General features: G+C 40.3%; 2 protein-coding genes across 7 annotated transcripts; one reads left to right on the top strand and one right to left on the bottom strand.

The window, feature by feature from the left end:
• The first annotated feature begins 6,690 nt into the window (after window positions 1-6,690).
• LOC103697463 (uncharacterized protein C24H6.02c) lies at window positions 6,691-13,578 on the top strand. 6 transcript variants are annotated; one of them, XR_005511545.1, is made up of 6 exons: window positions 6,693-7,154; window positions 7,415-7,520; window positions 10,711-10,839; window positions 11,386-11,482; window positions 11,561-11,786; window positions 13,312-13,578. XR_005511545.1 is itself a non-coding variant. In XM_039125638.1 (5 exons), exons 1-5 carry the CDS (start codon window positions 6,970-6,972, stop codon window positions 11,593-11,595), a joined length of 549 nt encoding a protein of 182 aa, XP_038981566.1. In that variant the 5' UTR covers window positions 6,691-6,969; the 3' UTR covers window positions 11,596-11,953. The 6 variants fall into 6 exon arrangements, 4 of the variants coding, with proteins under 4 accessions (XP_038981566.1, XP_008777543.2, XP_008777542.2 ...); XR_005511546.1 differs by lacking the exon at window positions 13,312-13,578 and adding an exon at window positions 12,188-13,283; XM_039125638.1 differs by lacking the exon at window positions 13,312-13,578 and having other exon boundaries at window positions 6,691-7,154; window positions 11,386-11,479; window positions 11,561-11,953.
• A 2,248-nt stretch (window positions 13,579-15,826) lies between these two features.
• Window positions 15,827-17,960, bottom strand: LOC103697461 (protein HYPER-SENSITIVITY-RELATED 4-like). The gene is made up of 2 exons (XM_008779318.4): window positions 16,473-17,960; window positions 15,827-16,380 (listed from the first exon to the last, which is right to left on the bottom strand). Exons 1-2 carry the CDS (start codon window positions 17,445-17,447, stop codon window positions 15,973-15,975), a joined length of 1,383 nt encoding a protein of 460 aa, XP_008777540.1. The 5' UTR covers window positions 17,448-17,960; the 3' UTR covers window positions 15,827-15,972.
• Window positions 17,961-21,671: the final 3,711 nt, after the last annotated feature.

Raw genomic sequence — 21,671 nt, 5'->3', positions numbered from 1 at the left:
TTTCTTAGTTCTTTTCAGCATATTCACAATATATTAGATTCTCAGATATCTAAGAGAATTGTAGTGCATAAAGACAGCTAATCAAACTAACTTTAAGACAAATGAAGCTGCATTGATATCCAAACTTGAATTTTTTTTATAGCCAACAAGTGTGAGGAATAAATCCTATCAGATAGTACTTCATAAGGAATGTACAATAAAACAAATGAATCGAATTACCATCCAGGTCTTGTTGATCATGTTTTTGACATCTTTCTTCTCTTTTTCCTTTCCAATGGGTACCTTGCTCTCACCGATCTTCATCAGCTCTTGATTATCTGCTACACAAGGATGGGCAGCATTTCTATTCCGAACTTCAGGTGAAGTCATATTTCTTTCTATCTGGCAACAGAAAATACAAACACCAAAAAAAGAAAAAACAAAAATAAGAACAACTTGAACAGAAAAATAAATATAATGAAAAATCTGATAGCACCTTAGCCTTGGTGAGTTTTAACAGGGGAATGCAGAGATTACCCTCTCAGGAGAGCATTTTCCACAAGGTGAGTGCTGCACAGAAGCTTGCTTTGAATTATCTTGCAGAAGACAATGCAACTCCTCAGTCAAATAGGTGTGGTTACGAAGAAGCATAAAAACCTGCAAACAAGAGAAGGATCTTCACATATATAATATGCCTTGACGGTGGGAACAAGAAGATAAACAGACAAATAGCATGACAAAAGAAAATTAAAAGGGTAAGACATACATACCACTTGTTCAAACTCAACATGGAATTTCTGCTGCATAGGATAAGCATTTATAAGATTCAACTAGGACATGAAAACTTCCTTGTCTGCTTGGAAATGATCCTAAAAGTGTCAAAACAAGTAAAACAAAAGGGGCACAAATGAAGCACCATAGCCTCCAAGTCTACAACACAAGAACTATTTACCTTTATTTTATACAAAAATGTATGTGCTTCGGTATCTAGAAGAGGAGTCAACGAAGAAGCTTTCCCTGTTATTTTGTGCCCTTTCAGCAAAAAGCAATTGCTGGAACTAGAAGCAAAACATGGATGCCCTTGGAACAATTCATGCAAGCTTCTCAAAAGGTGAGTGACATGAAGACTGCAAGCAACATATCATGATGAAATAGAGAGTTATCAAATCATCTCAATCAGCAAGTATTTCCTTAAAATAATCCAAATTGAATCTTTGAAGAAAATAAATTACTAAAGGAAGCAAGGTTTTAAATCCCATGGTATGGGGCTGTCTCGGTTTTTGCATGGAACGGGATATGCCGCCGTTCCGCCCCCATCTGGACACTTGGGATAGGAGATGTTCCAAGGTTCGCCGATCAAAATGCTGGGATAATGGCATCTCGGCAACTTGGGATGGTACCCTATCTCAGAGTCCTGTGGAATGTCCCACCACGATCTAAGACCATGAAAGTACATTTAGACCTTCTGTCATAGAAATCCTTGATGATTTTCGAGAACCTGGAGTGCGTCATACCATCATGCCAAAATATATGTTTTACTTCCTAGAGAAAGTCTTCTGCGATTCTAGTTTGGGCAGCCAAAGCTTCATCAACACTATGCATGGAATTAAAATATATATATATTTTTCTGAATCGGTTCGGTACCGATCTCCACCGGTACATCGGTTTGGTCGGTACCGCATACCTTGGTGGTTACCAAGAAGCATAAAAGCCTGCAAACAAGAGAAGGATCTTCAGATATATAATATGCCTTAAACAGACATAACATGACAAGAGAAAATCAAAAGGGCAAGACATATATATGACTTGTTCCAACTCAACGTGGAATTTTTGCTGCATAGCATAAACATTTATAAGATTCAACAAGGACATGAAAACTTGCTTGTCTAAAAAAACAAATACTCCTAATGATGGCCTTCATGTTTGCTCAAATAATCAATAGATACAAAATGGTTAAACAAAGCTTGAAGGCTTGAGATATTATAAAGAATAAATAATAAAGATCACGCCAATGTCTAAAAAAAATGAGTGCATAAATACTCCTAACGATGCTTGTTCATGATGGAGGGATGGTGTCCTTGAGCCTTTTTTCATCAGCTATTTAGAAAATTGTTGCGAAACATCAAGGAAGAATTTGATTTTTCCCACTAATAATAATGTAATATTCTAGAATATGATCCCACAATCAGGCCTAGAGGGTGTTAATGTTGTAAAATCACCTCCAAAATAAGTCACCACAGGAAAGTTTTCAAAAGTGTATTATAGAAATTGACTATTCCACATCAGCTTTGTCCCTAGCTGTTATCACCAATGTTGCCTTTTCTTTTAACATAAATGACATTTCCGCCACCATGTTATGCATTCTCTAGGGCAGCCAAATGATCAAAACTAAGCCAAATGAACTTATAAAATCCTCCAAGATAGGGAGGTAAACTCCTATTGAGATTATTTTCAAGTTGGGTGTGAAGATTAAGGAAAACCACTTACATATCTGGAAATGTACAGAAGATTGGAGGGACAGTTTATATAACCTTGAGGATGTTTTCTTTTTTTTTTCATCCTGCAGTATCTTGTAGTGGCACCAGGTCTTGCAATACTCAACAGTGCTTGACGGCACCTTAAGGTCTGATATTACACAGATGTTAATTGTCTGAACTACCCTTCTGACAGAAGATTGATGTTTGGATACTCTACATTTTTTGGGAGAATCTTGTTATTTTGGAAATTTTTTTAGAAAAAACTGTAGTTGGAAAACCAATGCTCAAACCAAGTATCAGGCAGTTGCTCTTGCTATGTATGAATTGATGTGGCTTTGATTAGTACCAATCGAGACCAGGGATTTTGGTCTCACAGCCTAATTAACTCCTGCATGACAACCAAGCAGCTATCTACATTGCAAGCAACCCAATTTGTCATAAAAGAAACTGTGCAGTGGAAGTAGATTTACATGTTTGAGCAGTAGGTAATGGAATAAAGGCCATTACACCTCATTTGATGGTCCGAGCTACAATTGACTAATCTGCTGACCAAAACATTACCACGTCAGCAATTGAAGACTTATTATTTTCAAGCTGGGCATGAGTGACATCTATGCTCCAGCTTTAGGGAAGCATTGATGTATATGACAATGTACATTGACATATATCAGCCTGCCAGATTAGGACTGATCTAGTAATGCTAAAGGGATCTAAATTGGTCTGTTACATTGCAATGGGTCATCAGTCAACCCCAGATTGTGTCAAATGAAGCGATTTTTTGTATATATTGCATTAGTTTATTGCTGGCCACATATTAGGAATGATAACATCATTCTTTACTTACCTAATTAGTTGGCCAGCTCCATATTAACAAAAATCAGATGCCACAGGGATCAGGAATCTAATTAGGCCAGCTCCATATTAACAAAAATCAGATGCCACAGGGATCAGGAATTGGTCCATGCAACACATCCCTCCTCTCCTCCCTTCTTTCATATCTTCTCCTTTCATTCTGCCACCTTTTACCTCCGTTTCCTGCCTATACTCTGACATGCTTTGTTCCCAATCTCCCCAATGTTTACCTAATTCAGGCAACTAAGCTATGTAACCAAAATCAAAATAATTCAGTGTTACACCGAATTGGTCCAAAGCCAAGGTTGATTCCAAAAACTGGTTAAAAGTAATCTAACAAGACCACATCTAATACAAATACTGGAAATCCTTCTTTATCGCTTATTTATTTGAATTTCAGTAAGTATTTAATTTAATTTAAGACTTGTAACATGAAAACATCTTTCATGGGCCTTTCTTAAGTTAAAGGAAATTCAAAATAAAGATTTTCTTAAGTTTGAGAAATTTTTTGGGCTTTTGCTTCTTGAGGGAAGATGAGAAGTAGATTGTGGAATTGATTGGGCTTTCAAAATGTTTTGATTTTTGAATATTTGATATCAGATTTAGAAGTCTCGGTTTAAAAATACTTTACGGGCTCGTTTGATTCGCGGGAAGCATTTTCCTTCCTAGGAATATGATTCCTGGGAAACAAATTCCTAGAAAGAGGATGCCTAGGAAAGTATTTTTGGCATGTTTGGTTGACCATGGAAAAGTGACAAATTTCCAAGGTGCTTATGTTTGGTTGGCCATCCACTTTTCTAGGAAAGTTATATATAATTCCTATTATGCCCTTAATAAAAATTAGGTTTTTAATGCCTCTTTAATGCTTCTTTAATACTGAAGGGACTTTTTGGGAAAAAGTAAAAATGAAGTGATTCCCGCCTCATGGGAAAGTAACTTTCCCATGTTTCTCATGGGAAAGACTTTCCTATGAAATGTGGGAATCACATTCCCATGGGAATACAACTTTCCCTTCTCTCTCCTTTGAAAACTCCAACCAAACAAGAGGCATCTCATTACTTTCCCGTTGACCACACTTTCCCCCCTTCTTTTTCCGCGAACCAAACGAGCCCTACAGGTTATCAAGTTTGAAATATAGGAAGTTCCAAATTCTACTTGGGAATTCGATTGCGTTCTGTTAGACAAAGGCGTAACACTCAAAAAAGTGAGTTGACTCGGTCGGCCTACGGTACATCGTGTTGGGTCCACATTCCAACTTCTTATGGCTATCACAGGACAAAAGCTGGAGATGCATGGCCGAATTTGACGTGGAATCTTAGCTTGATCAGCGATGTTATATCTTGTCTGGCATAAACTAAATTGTTCCAGAGGGCGTCGCTTTTATTGACTCCTTAATTATTGTATTGATTCAGGGGCGGCCCAAAACATTTGGGGGCCTAAGGCGAACTCATAAAAGGAGGCCTTTTTTTTTTAAATGATGAAAAAATTTTAATAAGTGTAAAATAATTTAAAATTTTATTTAAAAATAACTCATCTAGCTTTTTGAGATGCAAAATTACTAATCAAATTTTTATACTCAAGATTCATTAAAATATTATTTTCAATCGATAATATAGCTAATCCATTTAATCTTTCTTGTGACATAGTTGACCGCAAATAAGATCCAAAAAAATCACAACCAACCGACAATTAGACCCAAAAAAATAATTGTAGTGTCTCTAACTTGAATAAATCAAAATTAATTGGATCAAAAAATTAATCAGTTGGCCATATATTCTCTTGGCTTTTTTCATTATTGTATAACATTAAATGCAATAAGCCAATAACAACAATATGGCATATGAAAGAAATCCTCTTTATAGACAATTGTTCGGTGATCACAGAACTATTAGATAATAAAATAACAATCAACATATACTTCCATGTGATGATGTGAAATAGTTAGTGAATACTGAATAGTGATTAGTCAATATAAAAGTGGCACCGTATAAAACTCACCACTGCGGTCTACGGCACTGCCTGGGATTTGATTTTGCCTTTGCCCTTTGGCCTGGGAATTGGGATTTGGGAATGGATGCTCACGGAGGAGCCGACGAGGCCGGAGCGGCGGAGCCCGGAGGTCGGAGGCTCGGAGCTAGAGAGGAGATCCGGCCGGTGGCTCGCCACTCGCCGCCGTGACGCCGTCGCCGGGTTCTTGCCTTCTTGGAGTTGGAGCCGGAGGAGGAGGACGGTGGCCTTTAGAAGTTTAGAGGCTACAGCGGAGCCGAGGAGCCGAAGGCCGGAGTCCGGAGGCTGGAGGTCGGAGGAGCCGAGCAGAGCTGGAGAGCAGATCCGGACTCCGGAGTCCGAAGGCCGAAGCAGGGGCGGTCGAGCCTCAAGCCGTCGACGGTCGAGCCTCCCGGCTGCCGGCAGAGAAGGGAACTAGGGAAGGGCCGAAGAACTGAAGTGAAGAAGCACTGAGGGCCGAGGGGAGAGCCGGAGAGGAGAACGGATGGTACGCTCTGTTTTTTTTTTTTTTTTTTTTGCTTTGAAGGGTTCTGCCGTTTAGCAAAAAAAAAAAAAAGCACTCGCGGGTGGAGAAGGGGGGAGAGTCGGAGAGAAGGGGAAGGACCGTTGCCTGTCTCAGCTGTCGTAGGCTCGTAGCCATGCCGTCGCCCAGCCGTAGCCTGTGCAGCATAGCCGTCGCCTCGTCGGGGAGATGGCAAATGGGGATTGCGATCTACGGACGCACTGTAGCGGGGGCCAGCAGCATAGCCGTCGCCCGTCACCCACTCACCCTGCTACTCTGGCTCTGCCAGCTTTCGGATGTGAAAGCTCACAAAAAAAAAGAAAAGACTCTCCACGAGTCCCAGGGGGCGGGGGCCTTCCATGAGCCGGGGGCCTTAGGCGACCGCCTCGGTCGCCTAAGGCTCGAGCCGGCACTGTATTGATTGCATCCGATTCAGGTTCGCCCCTCTCTTGTTTTTTCGGTAAATTCAGCTCAAACCTTCAAATTTTGGCCTTGGGGCTTGAGTTGCCCATGCTTAATGTATTTAGCAGCTCTGTCTTGGGCACCATAGCTATATTCGCCCCAATAATAAGACTGCAAATGAGTCGGGTTGATCCGTGACCCCGACCGCTTAGATCTAACATGATCCGATCCGTTTTGGAGGATCGTAGGGCTGGGTCGGATTCTAAAATTCGATTTCGATCCGTTTCAGTTTTAGGGATGGGTCTGGGTTCACTAACTTTTAATCTGTTTTGATCCATTTGAAATTTGGTAATTTTGAATTTTTAATCCTACGATTCGATTCAGTCCAAACCAGTAAAATTATTTGTATAACAGCAGGATGGTGAGAGGCAATGGTGCAGCTAGTAATGTAACAACAAGGTGCTAACCAGCTTGTTGAAAAGGGGCAAAATGCCGATGAGCATGAACGGATGAAGGCGTTGGGCTCTTGAACCCTCTCGAGAAACCAAACCAGATCTCATTCCCACGCGTACAGTTTTCGCCAGTAAAGCTTCCAGCTGCTTGTATCAAAATTATATCCATCCTGGTGTGGCATGATATTATAGCTAGGTTTAAACTTCACCATATTAATTCCTGCCCTGACGCCGATTCCTCTTCGCGCGAGCCTCATTCCCTCCGCTTCTCGTCACCGGCTACGGAGGGGCGAGAGAAATGGGAAGTGCGTCGGCCCTCTCCTCGTTCCCTCTCCCGGTATGGCATGATATAAATCGGAAGGGCGTGGTCTCCGAGAGTTTTTGCCATCCTCATCGAGGCTGCTTCCAGCGTCGGCCCTCTCCTCCTACTCCTCCTCTCCCCTTCTTTCTCACTGCTTCCAAATCCAAGGCCTCGATCCCCAGGTCTGCTTCCCTTCTCCTTTATATCTCGCTCTCTTCTTTCTTCTACCTTCCTTGCTTCCTTTCTTCGTCATAATTTTTTGGGGATATTGTACGTTATTTTATGAGAATAGGCGTTTCGTCTTTCTTCTACCATAATTCTCCCTCGAGTTCTTTTCGATACGCCCATGAATTTGTTAGATTTACCTAAAACTTTGATAAATTCCATTGCTTTTCGATTCGCTGGCACTGAATGCTGTAGAATGGCTTCGAATATATTTCAGCTTGCGGATTTCTAACTGTCAAAGAGCTATCAGACATGTCATCTGTCTGAGTGGAACGAATTCTGCAGAAAATTATACGCCGGACGATACCACATCTTCATCTAAGGTTGTTTACTTTCCCAACCCACCCTTTCTTCCAGAATTGGTCGATAGTATTCCCTTTTCGGATTGTAATTTGTTTCATTCTTTCTTGATTTCTTTTCCTTTTAAAGAAGTGGTGCCCGTGATGAACTTTATGAAGCACGGCACGTGCACTTTAGCTTGCTGAGATGTGAGAAATTATGGCTTCCTTCCTGCTCTGTTTTTGTAGTCCAAACGTTGTTTAGACTGTGGCTTGCCTTGGTCATGAAAATGGCGATCATGTTTCTATTAGTTATTCCTTTTCTTTATCCCAATTCTTGAATTGCTACTTGAGATAAGATTCTGACTCAAGATAGTATTCTTTATTAATTAGAAGGGCAGAGGTTTTTCAGAATTTACTTTTTTTTAGTTATAGGTTGGATTTATAAGTTTTCTTCCATTATCATTATTAATGAATTTTGAAGATGTATCATCGAGATTTCCATAGGGAATTAGGAATAGGAAATTGCATGTCATTTCTATTTTCCTTTCTTGTTTCTGTGAGAGGGCTTCTTTATGTAAGGGTGAAAAATCTTGTTTTATGTTTACAGTAGCATTTGCTTGTACACCTGAAGCTGTAAAGAACCCAATAGGCTATACTTGAATGTCATTCCATTAAATATTTACCTTTCTAGTTCTTTTATCTGAATTCATGTTTCATTTAAAATTCCACCAAGTATGCTTTTCATCTTTTGCTATCCTAAAACCTTTTGAGCTCCAAAGATCTGTCCTATCCTTTCCTAAAACCTTTTGAGCTCCAAAGATCTGTCCCATCCTTTCCTACATTTGGTAGTGGATCTTTTATCTTATTTGTATTGCATCGAGGTAAGATCCAGATTTGATAATTAGGATTTGAATCCTATCAATTGTTTCAAAAGATTCTTTTGAGTGGAAAATAATTAATCCTTGGCATGAGGCTGAATGCAATCCTGATTGATGATCATCACCAGAGTAGAGATGTATGCCTTACTATGTGCCTGACTCATAAGGAAGAAAATGCAGAGACACATAGGAAGATATATTTTTTTAATTGAATTATCTATTTCCAATTTTAAAGAGTATATATTATTAGGACATATTATTTGTTAAAGTATTTTGATAACATTTTTCTAATCCAAATTACAATATATATTGGCTTAAGAATTCGACAAACATGGGACGTCCTAAAGCTATTTCAACACTTATATCTGTAACTAAACTCTAAATATAATAAAGCCTACTTCTGGTGACATTTTGGTGGTTTGATATCATTGCTAGAAAGGCCACCTTTCCATGGATCTCTAAAAGATGCAATTCAAGAATTTGATAAATATGTAAGTTTAAATGCGTATCTGACTTATGGACATGTCTTCCAATATGGATTTTTTGAGGTGAACTATGGAGTCTAGGTAACTTGGCTTGAACGTTTAAAATGGTGTGTAACTGAACACCTTGTTTTACTTTGCTTGTAACCTACGAACATCTTGTTTATAACACTTCAGAATTCACTTGGTGATAGCCATCTTTATAGTCATCTTTTGAGAAGTGATTAGTTACTTTTCCTGAGAGCATGCCCTTTCGCTTATTACAAGCTCAAATTATTTTGTATTCTTTGGCATCAAGTTGTTGAAGTGGCGAATTGGGTGATATACTCTTTGTTTAAGAGGGACATGTAGTGTGCCACTTAAAGCCTATGTAATCATGAGAATGAAATGGCATCTGATAACCAAATCCCTAGTTTTAAGAGAAAAAACTGTTGAAGAATATTAGTGATTCTACGATTGAAAAAGGAAAAAATAGTGAAATAGAGGAGTAGAAAAGGGAGGGAAAATAAAAGAAAAGAGATCGAAAATACAGTCATAACATCACAATACTAATATATCCTTACGTAATCATGAAGGACAAATTATTATGTGGGATTTTGAAGGCTGTCATGCCAGCTTGTTATGGACACATCGACACTTTTGTCACATACACTGATAAGTTGAGTGTAGGGGAACACAAATAGCATGTTTTCTGCTCAAATTATACTTCTTTGTCAGATGAACTTGCTGCATAGAAAGAAAATTGTCTTTAGAAGAAACCTTCCAACTTGGGGATTTTCAAGGTGTATAGGACATTCTGCATATACAGTATGAGACTACGAAATAGTAGAAATGCCTCACTCTTTGAAGATGGATGAATGTGTTGAGATTTGCATGCGGGGAACTCTTTCTTGACTTTTACTTAAACACATTGATACCAAAAAAAAAAAAAAACTGGTGTTCCTCAAATTTGAAGGAATTGTAGAGGTACTAGTGGATTTTATTGCATACTGCTTGAATTTAATGTCACATGTAGCTGGAAATGATCTGGATACACGAGGATAAAACTATTTAGTTATTACATATGGGTCGTAGATGTAAACTTAATGGTTTCTATTTAGTCCCCTTGAGTATCCAATAGATGGCATGAGAATTCATGAAAATGTTAATGCTTAGTGCCTTACCTTTTAGAGATGCATATAAATTCAGAGTTCCAGACTTCTGCTTCCTGACCTTGAGTCATTTAAACTTGGCTTTCTGTCTGGTCTCCAGATTCTGTCCAATTGTTCTTAGGAGGCAAGATGCTTAGTCTGTGAATCCAAAAGGGAAAATAGTAAAAAGAGTATCCAATAGAAAAAGAACAGATGGACTCATAATATCAGAGGGAAATTTATAATTTGAGACTGGTAGTTTTGTAACAGGCTTGTCCCGTGGGAAGATGGATGATGGGCATGTGTTTTGAACCCTGCTAAAAACCTCTTTGCTGACCTTAGTAATAATATTCAGGAACGGGATTACAGTTATTGCCATGCTATTTGTTCTCCATACCATAAGATTATGACTCAGTTAGTTAAAATTAGGATGGTAGAACACTCTTGTTCAAAAGTTACACAAGCAAAATGGTTAATAGTATTATAATTGATGGTTCTGCCGCTTCAGGGAACTCAAAATTTGCTTGTCAGAATCATTTTGTAGATGTAGTGTAGATGAATTTAATACACACGCAAAGTATCCACTGTGAGTTGTCATATAACCTTGTGCGAAAGTTACTTCGTAGTGCAGGTTTTGATTGGGAATTAAATTAAATTTGTATTTCTTTCTTTTATTCCAATTCTCTCCTCTTTTTTTTGTTGCTTTAATTGACACAATCTTTTTTATTTCATTATTGTAAAGGATGCAGCTTTTGATATAGCACTTCCTAGGAGAAGTTTGATGGTGCAGTTCACATGTGATGCCTGTGGTGAAAGAACTCGGCGTCTTATCAATAGATTAGCCTATGAGCGTGGGACTGTTTTTGTACAGGTGCATTTTGTATTTAAGTCTTCCTCTAGTCTATGTACATTTGTTTGGAAATCCTAATCCCTGATGTTTAGAATGGTAATATTGTTTTTTTTTTCTTGCTCAAGGTTTTCCATATTAAACTTATATGTATGACTGAAAAAGTGAGCATTTGAAATGACCTTATGATAAACAAACTGTAAAATTTCACTAAAAACAGCTGAATAAATTTGTAGTCTTCAAGTAGCAATTTATACGTATATTTGAATTAGGTAGGCCAATGGCTTAGTATGTTGTTGAAACTTCACTTAAAGAAATGGTAGTGTAGTTATGGTATCTTCCCTGCGTTTTATATAATGTTATCTTATTTCAGTTCTTTTAGGAGTTTCCTCGGTGTAACTCAATAGAAAAATAAAAATGTCCAGTAGTTAATAGTAAAAAATTCATCTCTATCATATGGATGGTGTTATCGTTTGCTGGTATAAGATGCCACTGCATCACAGTGGCAATTTTGTCCTTAGGGATATTACAAGAAATATTTTCTGTTTACTAACAGCACAATTTAAACAGTGTGCAGGGTGTCTTGTGTATCACAAATTTGTTGACAACCTTGGTCTTGTGGTTGAGTATGATCTTCGGGAGGAACTACATGGAGATTCTGATGGTAGTAAGTAGATACAGCCTCGACAAGTTATTATCTGATTATTTACATGATGCTTACCAAAGTAAATCCGAAAATACTTAGTTGCGGAGACTGGGACTTCGAATTCTGAAAGCTAAAATATGTCATGGATATCAAGTGCTCTGCCCAATCCGCTGTTCCTAGAAGCTTCACGGTTCGAAACTCAGCTTAGGCAAGGGCTAGGCAACAGAAGGGAAGCCATCTCGATGACCTAAAAAAAAAAAAAATCAAGTCCGTCTTTTGTTCTACTCTTCAGATTCTCCAGCTTTTCAACTTAACACACATCAAGGTCAGTCAATGATGCTTTTCTTATTGTAAAGGTTATCAATATGAACAATAATTTGTCATCGCTTATGATGGTTATGGAGGCCAACATTTTCATCTTCATCTATTTTAGTTCACAAAATTTATGACTTCATTGCACATAAAGATAAAGCGGGAAGATTGATTGGATTTCATGCTACAATCAATTGATATGGTAGATTCGACTGTTAAATAGTAAATCTTTGCATTCCTTATTTTTAGTCCCCATAATGGGTCTATCCCTTGCCCCCACCCCCCACCCCTATTCCCCCCCTTTTCCCTCCGTTGTTGCTTTTTCTTGCTTTTTTCTGGCTAGATCTTTAGCATGTTCTTCCTTAGCTTTGACTTCACTGGCTTTTTTGTTTTATTCCCTTCCCTTGGTGGAAGTCGACCAGATCTTGAAGAGCAACAATTGGTGGTCAATATTCGGGAACAATTGGTGGTCATCGATGGCATGGTAGTTGGCCCTTAGATGCATGAGGGATCCGGCCTGGCTGGAGAGGGGATGGGTCAAGTTTGTTTCCTTGTTGCTGGTAGCGAACACGATGACCCACACCTCTCCCCTAGTCGAGCATAGTCCATTGTCGAAGTTAGAGCAGGCCTGAGAGTGTCACCACTAGTCTGACATTGTTGAACAAACCAATGTGAATAATGATCTATGATCACTAGATCAGATTAGGATTGTTTTGAAATCTATGTAAGCCAAGTTTGTAGAGGATGGGGTCAACACTAACCTTGTGATCCCCTGAAGAGGAAATCCATCTGTCCTGTGATCCACTCTCCTCCCTCTGCCCCAGCTCTGTAGTGCAATCAATGTTCTCAATCACAATCACTAGGATTGATCGATTCAACATTCCGGCAAGCAATCTTCAAATGGTCGAATTCCATATTACTTAAGTGGATACCAAATTATAGATGTCAAACTTGAGAGAGCCTTCCCAATCCTCTTGTAATAGCCCGTATTCACGAACCTTGCTCGATCCTCCATGACTTTCTGCTTGAGCTCGGCATCCGTTGCCAATGGATCGAAAGTTGATGGGTGGTGGAGATCTATTGGGCTCCAACGTTCCCGCTTGTTAACTGGAGTGTCCTGTTGTCCTCATTTATAGCTTTTGCTCGGGCAAGGATGGATGGCAAGGAAGAATTCAGTGCTTTGTCCATGTGCTTCTTGTGAAAGCCGAGCTCAATCCGGAGCTTGGGCCACCTGCTCCTGCTCGTCTTTTATTATGTAATTTTTTTGCTGATGTTTCTTTTAGCTAAAACCTTTATAGACCTTTGGCCCAATTTTGTTTGTTTCCAGAGCTTAGTGCACCTGCTCCTGCTTGTCTTTGATTATGTAAATTTTTGCTGATGTTTCTTTTAGGTAAAACCTTTATAGACCTTTGGCCCAATTTTGTTTTGTTTTCTTGTACAGGAGCAAAGTCTATCGCTCATTTCTCCATTGCGCTTTTTTTTTATTATTATTATTTGGCTAGGTTGTTCATTTGAAGTAGTTTTTCTTGTTTGCCTAGTCTTGCAAGGAACTTTTGTTGGAAGGCGTAAGTTCCAGCGTCCATAAAAAGGATCGGCCGCCCGCAGGTGTCAAGAAAGTTATTGTAGATTTGATTGAAAATTAATTGTCATCACCGCCATAAACTTGCAGAAGGTGGAGGGGGGAAAAATGAAAAAAAAGAAGAAAGAACAATGTCATATGTATCCAATTATTCTTTAGACAACAGCAATCAAAGTTGGAAGACTATATGCGCTTTATACCTATAAAAAAATGGGCTTAAACCAAACCATTGTGTTGCTTAGCTGGAGATGATCAGAAAACTACAAAAGGCAAGTCAGAAAAGGCACTTACGATTATTCTCATCATAAAAAGCCGAGGGCAAGCGGTCAGGAGTCAAGTCGCTCTACCATCCATACGATAGAATAAAAGGGAGCCCGGTGGTATTCCTGGACGACAAGTGTCACACACCGAAGATTGGCATTAGAGACCTTCGTGTGGCGCCATCCGGCCACTTTGAAAGGGTGCGATATTCAGTTCTCCACATTTGGCGTTGGATGCTCTGCGGCCGCGTCTTTCACCATATCCTACACACACACGCACACATAAAAAAAAAAACTCGAACCCGCCCTAATGAACTGTGAAATGCATGCCGGTTTCTGCCTTCCCTTTGAAGGATGTAGCCGGTTGGGAAAAAAAAAAAAAAAACAGAGAAAAAAAGATGGTGGACATTACTCTGCAGGCACACGTGATCGTGCCGTCCCGCTCGCAGGTAGATATCTATGGTTACCTCGCCATATCTGCTACAGATGCGGTCAGCTCGCCATCCCAACTGTAGTGGGATGCGGAGTTCACTGCTCTATTATATTTTGCTGCCGGAAAGCGTTATGACCACAGTCCATTTCTTCTTTCTCATGTCTCTTCTCTCATCAAAGTGTTGGGGGTTGTAGTAGGAAACCTGCAACCGTCCTCTTCTTATATCGTCACTTGAGAAAGGGAGGATGCTGCTGACCTGAAATGTAAGGTTTCTTTTCTCTTCTTTTTTTTCTATTTTTTTGGGTTGAAACATTGGAGGGTTGCCGTAAAGAAGTGATGGTCATTGTCTTCCCATGCTATGTGTGTGATAAAGGAAAGGGAGGTGGGCAGTGTCAGGAGACGGAAAAGCGGGGTTTGATAGGAATGAGTAGCGTTTGGAGGAGGGAGATGAGAAGAGGGTGAGAGAGGGAATGAGTCGGAGCTTTCTGAAATTCTAGAGAGCTCACAAGTTTTAACTTATACCGCCATAAATCTCAAAGCGATTCGACGATAGGAGGGATCAATGTATTAATACGGACCTCAGAGCGTTGCTGTAACAGATATGAGAGGGCGTAGATCTCAAAGTGATCCGGTAGGAGTAAGAGAACAAGCGGGTAGGATCACGAGGAGGGAGATAAGAAGAAGGTAAGGTTGAGGAAAATATCAGCATGAATCTCAAAGCGATCTCGAAATGGAGGGGGTGGGTGAGAGAAGAAGTTGAAACTCTTTGAAATGTTCCAAAGAGCTCGAAGGGTTAAGCTGTAAAAGTTTATAGTGATACTTTTTGGTGCAACCAATATAGTAAAAATGATCAACTTCTAATTCCATGGTAAAATTGCGCTCTATTTTTGGTATCATACTTTATTTGTTGAAAACGAATACATTATTGTTTTACTTAAACAAAAATAACTGTTGTATATCTATCCTTTGAAGCTATAAACTAAGTACTATCGTTGAGGATAAAATTGGTGCAATAATTTTTATAATATTTGAAAAATTAGCTCAGTAATTAATTGGTGTTTTGGCACCTAACCTTGCAATGGACGTAAATGTGGCAAACTTGCTTTTCGGCTGTTGTTAAAATGATTTTTAATGGCACATGCATCTTCCAAATTATGTTTGGGTCGCAGAGTTTTATTGGTAATGTCTATAATTTTAAGATAATAAATATTTTTTCAAAAAGTGAATCTCAACATACTAATCCGCATGAAAGTTTTAGATCCGGACTTTCTTCGTCTGGAGTTCAAGAAAAATCTATTATTTCAACTCTTGAAAAATAGATTCATAGTGAATTTTTCAAGAAGCAACTCCTTATAAAAAAATCTCCAAGTACAAGCCGATAACATAATTTAAATCTCACTTTTTTTTCTAGAAAAAAATCTTTGATATAACTCAGCATTACCATTGTAGCGGAGGTAATTTAACTTTAAGCATTCCTTTTCCGTTCATTTTCTTTTTTTTTTCTTTCATAATCTCTAATTATGTTTCATGGCTGAACTTTTAAAATTGAATAATACTCTCGTAGATTTTTTTTCCCTCTTCTTTTCAGTTTAGACGAACAACTTACGAACATTAAGACTAATAATGTAAGTTCATTTGCTAAAACGAAATAGTATTTTTTATTATAAAAAGATATTTGATAAAGTATCAAAAAATTTTTCTTCCATTTCAGATAAACCCAGCGTGGGTTACAAGCTAGTACAGAATAAATTGCTGGCAGTATCAAATTTTTGCTGGGAAAATTTGCAAGCCACCAGTTTCGTTTATTCAAAAATATATATCGAGTAGGTTGGACCAAGGAAGAAAAACTCTTTATTTCAATTATAAAAAGAAAGAAAGAAAAGCACTGTTTTCGTCATCCTCTTTGTGGCACCTGCACACCAGCGTCTCAATCCATTCTTGCGACATGTTCGCCACAATCTCCCTCGCCCTTGGCTCCGCTAGCTTTCATTTTCTTCCGTTGGAGGAATTGGACGAGCCCATGGAGTGCAGCATCAGTATCATCACTCCTCATCAGCTCCTCCGCGACCGCCGCCGGGGTCACCTCCACCTCCCTCACCAACCCTTCAATCTCAGGGAACAATGGGTGGTCATCAATGGCATGGTAGTTGGAAGCCAAGACCCTGAATGCATGGGCACCACAATAGCCCATGTGGATGTGCATGTCCATCCGGCCTGGCCGGAGCAGTGCCGGGTCGAGCCGCTCCTTGTAGTTGGTGGTGAACACAATGATCCTCTCCTCGCCGCTGGTCGACCAGAGTCCGTCGACAAAGTTGAGCATCCCTGAGAGCGTCACCTGCAACACATCGTCGAACAATCCAAATTAAGTTGACTCCTAGACCATGCATGAAATCAAGTGAAGAAGATTGTAGACAGGATCCCACCAACCTTGTCGTTGCCTGATGATGAATTCGACGATCCAGCCTCCTCCCTCTGATGCAGCTCAATGGTGCAATCGATGTCCTCGATCACTAGAATCGATCGGTTCGACATTCCAACCAGCAATCTTCTCAAGGTCGAATTCCATCCGACTTCGGTGAGCTCCAAATCATAGATGTCGAACTTGAGATAGTTCGCCATCGCTGCAATCAAGCTGGACTTGCCGGTCCCTGGCGGGCCGTACAGCAAGTACCCTCGCTTCCAGGCCTTCCCAATCCTCTTGTAGTAGTCCTTCCTTTTCACGAACCTCGCGAGATCCTCCATGACTGCCTTCTTGAGCTCTGCCTCCATCGCCAGCGTGTCGAATGTCGACGGGTGGTGAAGGTTTATTGGGAACCACGATTCCCCTTCGTTCATGTAGAGCTGGAGCATCCTCTCCTCGTCCTTCATTGCTTTTGCTCGGGCGAGGATGAACGGCAGGTAAGAATTCAATGCCTTGTCCTTGTGCTTCTCGTGGAAGCTGACCTCAAACGACCGGAGTTCGGTTGCGGTGTTTGCTTGCCGGAAGTTGCTGTTGTGCGATCCCTCCGACTCCTGGCAAACCAGCCGCCACTTGAACTCGACCCCTTCGTAGACATCGGTCATCTCCTCGCCTGGTTCTAAAGAGATGACCATGCTCTTTGTTTCATCTACTCTGCTGACCCTCAGCCTCTTCATGGAGGGGTTGATCCTGGTGGCCAGGTAGAGTTTGGCGGCCTCGTAGATTTGGTTGCTGGCGTACTTCTCGGTTTCCTCGATGACGATGGCGTGCTCGGAGGAAGTACGGGTTCGAAAGATGTTCAAGCCGGAAAGGAGGAGGCTTTGGACTTCATGAGGGAGGAACTCGTTCACGACCGAGCGGACCAGCATGGCTGAGGCTGCAAGGGATGCGGCGGCGGCGAGGGTTTTCTTGTAGGATTCTACGGCTTTGTCGAATGAAGCCATGGAGATGGATTCGGTGGTCGTCTGGTGAGTTGGATCGCAGCTGCCCTCTGTTCTATGGTTGGAGAAGAGGAGCAAGTGGAGTTGGTATTGGGCGTGTCTGGATCGAAATTTTATAATTCGTTTAGTCTAAAAGGAGAGCTTACGTGTCGAACGATGACATGGGATTCGTATGCCCGTCAAGTTTCTTGCGCGGTAAGTTTTCCAGGCGCAGTGCGCCCCAAGTTTCTTCCCTCCGTTTGTTGGACCGTGCAATGATAGATGGCAAATGGAAGAGATCGAAGTACTTTGAGATCCGTGTCGTGTTCGATCTAACAGTCGACTTCGTGGGACATTAGACAATATCAATCATTCTTTTCGCGAGAATATCAGTCATTCTTTTCCCCTTTTTCTTTTTGGGTCTTCCAAGTAAGTCTTCGCCCTTCTAACAAAAAAAAAGAAAGTCAGTCTTCGCTCATTGCTTTTTTTCCTATTCCATTGACCTTTCCGGTCCTCCACGTGTTCCTGCCTCCTTGTCGGTAGATTCCAAGTGGACTGTGGACGTGACTGTTTCGGTGGTGGGTAGCAGTTTCACGGGACTGTTGTTTGGGTTGCTGCCATAAAGAAAATTCCTGATCGCAAGCACAAGACCAGGCTATCCTCAGAAGCCCCTTTTGTTGGGCAAAATCGTGAGGGTAGTGCATGACGTGTGCCCAAGGAGCTAGTACCTATGCGGACCCCCAAAGATAGCGCACGACGCACTCAAAGCGGACAATACTTTTGAAAAAAAGCAGTCACCTCCGCTGTCTGAGACCGGTGAGGACGAGGTCGGAGGGCGGTATATTTCCCCATAGCGCTGGACGTGCGGGCCGGAGGCCGATCTCCCTTGACCTCATCTATGGTGCAGAAAAGATCTCTCTATTAAAATATCTAAAGATCTCTATCTGACTTAAGCATCGGAGGGCCTTCGCCGAATCTCTCAACCCAAGCTTCTTGCAGGTCTGCCGGAGACAGCTGTCCGCCACCGCCCTCCAGCAGAAGCTCTTCCTCCTGGTTCACGGTTATTCTCGGATCCGATTTCCAGCAACAACAGCTAGTTTAAAGATTCGAAAGTCCAATTCTTTAATCCCTAAATGTGCATTTAAATAACAAGGAGGTTGCCTCCCACCACCCCTGCTGTCATTCGAGGACCCATGGCCACCACCAGGCACCAGCCTCGCCATCAATGCTAAGCCGGTGATGCTGACGATAGCCTTCTCGCATAAAAATAAAAGAGTTTTTTACATAAATATTTTTCTAAAATTTTAAATTTACGTGAATACTCTCTTAAAATTTATATTTATTTATATACATTCACAAAACACTATTTTTGCACAAATACCCCTAATATAACGATTTTTCTAACACCATTAATAAAAACTATATTTATTTTAATTAAAAATAAAATAAAATTTTGAATTACTTTTTTGTCTTCCATTGTGATTGCCTTATAAATATTTCTTTTTGCACATCTGCCCATTAAGGGTATTTTAGTCATTTTAATTTGAAACCGTTAATTTTTTAACGGCGTTGGCGTGGATAAATATGCAAAAATAAGGATTAAAAAAGGACAGAATAGTAAAACAAGTATTTTACAAGGGTATACATGCAAATATCAATTTTGAAAGAGTATTCATGCAAAATTTAATATTAAGGAGGATATTCATGCAAAAAACCCAAAATAAAATTATTATGAGAGAGTAGTTATGATAGGGTCTCGGGCTCATCACCGTCGGCCACAGCATAGCAATGGCAGCACCGGAGCTTAAGTGAGGCAGCAACATCAGGGTAAAGTCTGCGGTAGCCCGGGCTTAACCCCCACTGTTCCGCCTGTCATTTTCTTTCCTTGCAATGACCAAGGCCGGTTTCACAAAGCTTTTGGAGGGCCAAAAAATACTTTCTGGCCCGCCAAAAGCATTTTTAGATGAAACAAGGATGTTTGGTAAAAATTTCAGAAACCTGATTTAGCTTTTCTAGAAAGCTAAAAACATCTTTTTAAATTGGAGCTTCTCTGGAAAAAAACACTTTTAGATTTTGAAGAAAAGCTTTTTTTTTACCAAAATACTCGTGATAAAATATAACAATTATACAAAATGTCTCTTTATAATTCTGAAAATCTGTGAGAGTCCAAACAAGAAACCCTAGTCGCCGAACAAGTTTCCTCCCATGAAAAATCCCTTGAAGAAGGTATTTTTTTTCTAATTTTGTATGCATCGTTTTGAATCCAGTTTTAGAAAAAAAATTTATAATTTCTCCTCCATTCTTTTCAAAACAATCCATCTTCCATCGATTCGTTTCCATATTCAGAGGACTGAGACATCGCGGTCCACCCACTCCCTCTCTCGATTGATCTCGCGGTCCACCATGTGTTACGGACAGGTTTTCTCCCTGTTTCAAAGAGAGGATCTCTCTCTGTAATAGGGAGACAGAGAGAGGAAAATATATTTACACTTATTAGGATTGTGATATTATTTATTTCCGTTTATGCATGAATTATATTGCTAGAGAGAGAGAGAGAGAAAAGTTGAATGAAATTGATACTCTGTTATTATAGCTGTTATTCACTATATTCGTGCATTATGATTATTCATATTTGCAAAGATTTTGAAACATGTCTTCTCAAGGAATTAAGCGCCAAGTCTATAAGATTTTTGCTTTCATGATCTATGTATGGTCTTGAGGAATAAAACTGTGGAACAATTTTGTGAGCATATTATTACCAAAAGCATGTAAACTTCTGGGTCTTGAAGTAATTCGATGATTGACCAAAGAACTAGCCAAAGGTCATAAGCAAAAAAAATGTGCTTCCTGATTTTGTATGTCTTCCACATCTATATTGTTTTAAGCATCTCAATTCATTACTTAATAGTAGGATCAATCATTTTATGCTAACATTTCAAATTCGCACCCTACTTAACCTACTCCATTATCCTTAATGAGGATGTTTCCAAGCTTTTCTTTACTTCAAGAAGACTATTTCCTGTAACATTTCATTGAATGGTTTTTCTATTAAAAGGTAATTTCATTCCAAAGGATTACATTTTCAGGTTTGGTCTTAATAGGAAGGTATGGATCTTAAACCCTAAAAAGTTCGAAAGGAATGAAACTTATTTTGAGCCCTGTTTCCTATTTTCTTCAAGCTTGATTAAGGCCCTGTTCGGGGGAGCTGTTGGCAGTAGAGCTGTTGGAAATAGAGCTGTTGGAAGTAGAGCTGTCTGAAGTAGAGCTGTTATAAAAAGCTGTTTGCTGTTTGGTAACTACATTTCTAAAGTGCTGTGGCGCTTTAACATGTGTTTGGTAAACAAACTGAAAAAGTACTTTTGTGTGACAAAATGATCATAAAGGACATTACTAGTATTATAAAACAGAGCATAATAAAATATAATATGTATTAATACATAAAAATATGATATAGTATAATATTAATATAATATAATATAATATTATTATAATATAGTACTATAATACTGTGTACTATAGAATAATAATTTAATATAATATTAAATTATTTAACATAACTGTTGCTGGAAATTGGACCCGGGGGCCACCGTGAAGCCGGGGAAGGAGGAGCTCCGCTGCTGCAGGGGGCGGACGGTGGTGCGCCGGCTGGCTGCGTCCTCCGCCGGGGGGCGTGGGAGCGTCCGAAGAGGGGTGGTGCGTCCAGTCCTGTCCTGTCCTGCAAAAAAGCCGGTGGCCGGGCTCCCCGGTGCCGGCCCTCCGATGCCTAAGTCAGAGGGGGCAAGTATGTGGAGAGAGCAGGAGAGAGAGTATGTGGAGAAGACAGAATCTTGTGTTCAATTGTGTCTGTGTTGTTTTCTTCCTTTTTCCCCCGGTCTAGGAGGGTTCTCTCCAGCTCCGGGTTTTTTCTCTTGCTTTGGTCCCCCCTTTCCTCTTCCCCCCAGGTTCCCTTTTATAGGAGGATTCGGTTACCTGGGAGGTGACATGAGGTTTGTCCTGTTATGTGATAATTGGGCACGATTTGGCCCATTAATGGCGTGGTGGAAAATAAGGCCGAATCAGACCGGAACCAGGGAGTTGTCACGGTCGATCGGACCTGTTGGAGTGGTTGAACCGCCGGCCGTAGCGGGCCTGGGGTCAGTAGATGGTAAGTGCATTTATTACCGAATGAACCGGCGGTCAGGTAGAGCCATGCGCTCTGATGGTTCAGTGATCCGGAGATCGTCTTGGGCCGTGTTCATTAAATGACTG

Source organism: Phoenix dactylifera, chromosome 4, assembly GCF_009389715.1.
Source record: "Phoenix dactylifera cultivar Barhee BC4 chromosome 4, palm_55x_up_171113_PBpolish2nd_filt_p, whole genome shotgun sequence".
In the NCBI taxonomy this organism is placed as follows: domain Eukaryota; kingdom Viridiplantae; phylum Streptophyta; class Magnoliopsida; order Arecales; family Arecaceae; genus Phoenix; species Phoenix dactylifera.
This window is presented reverse-complemented; position numbering and strand designations above follow the sequence as displayed.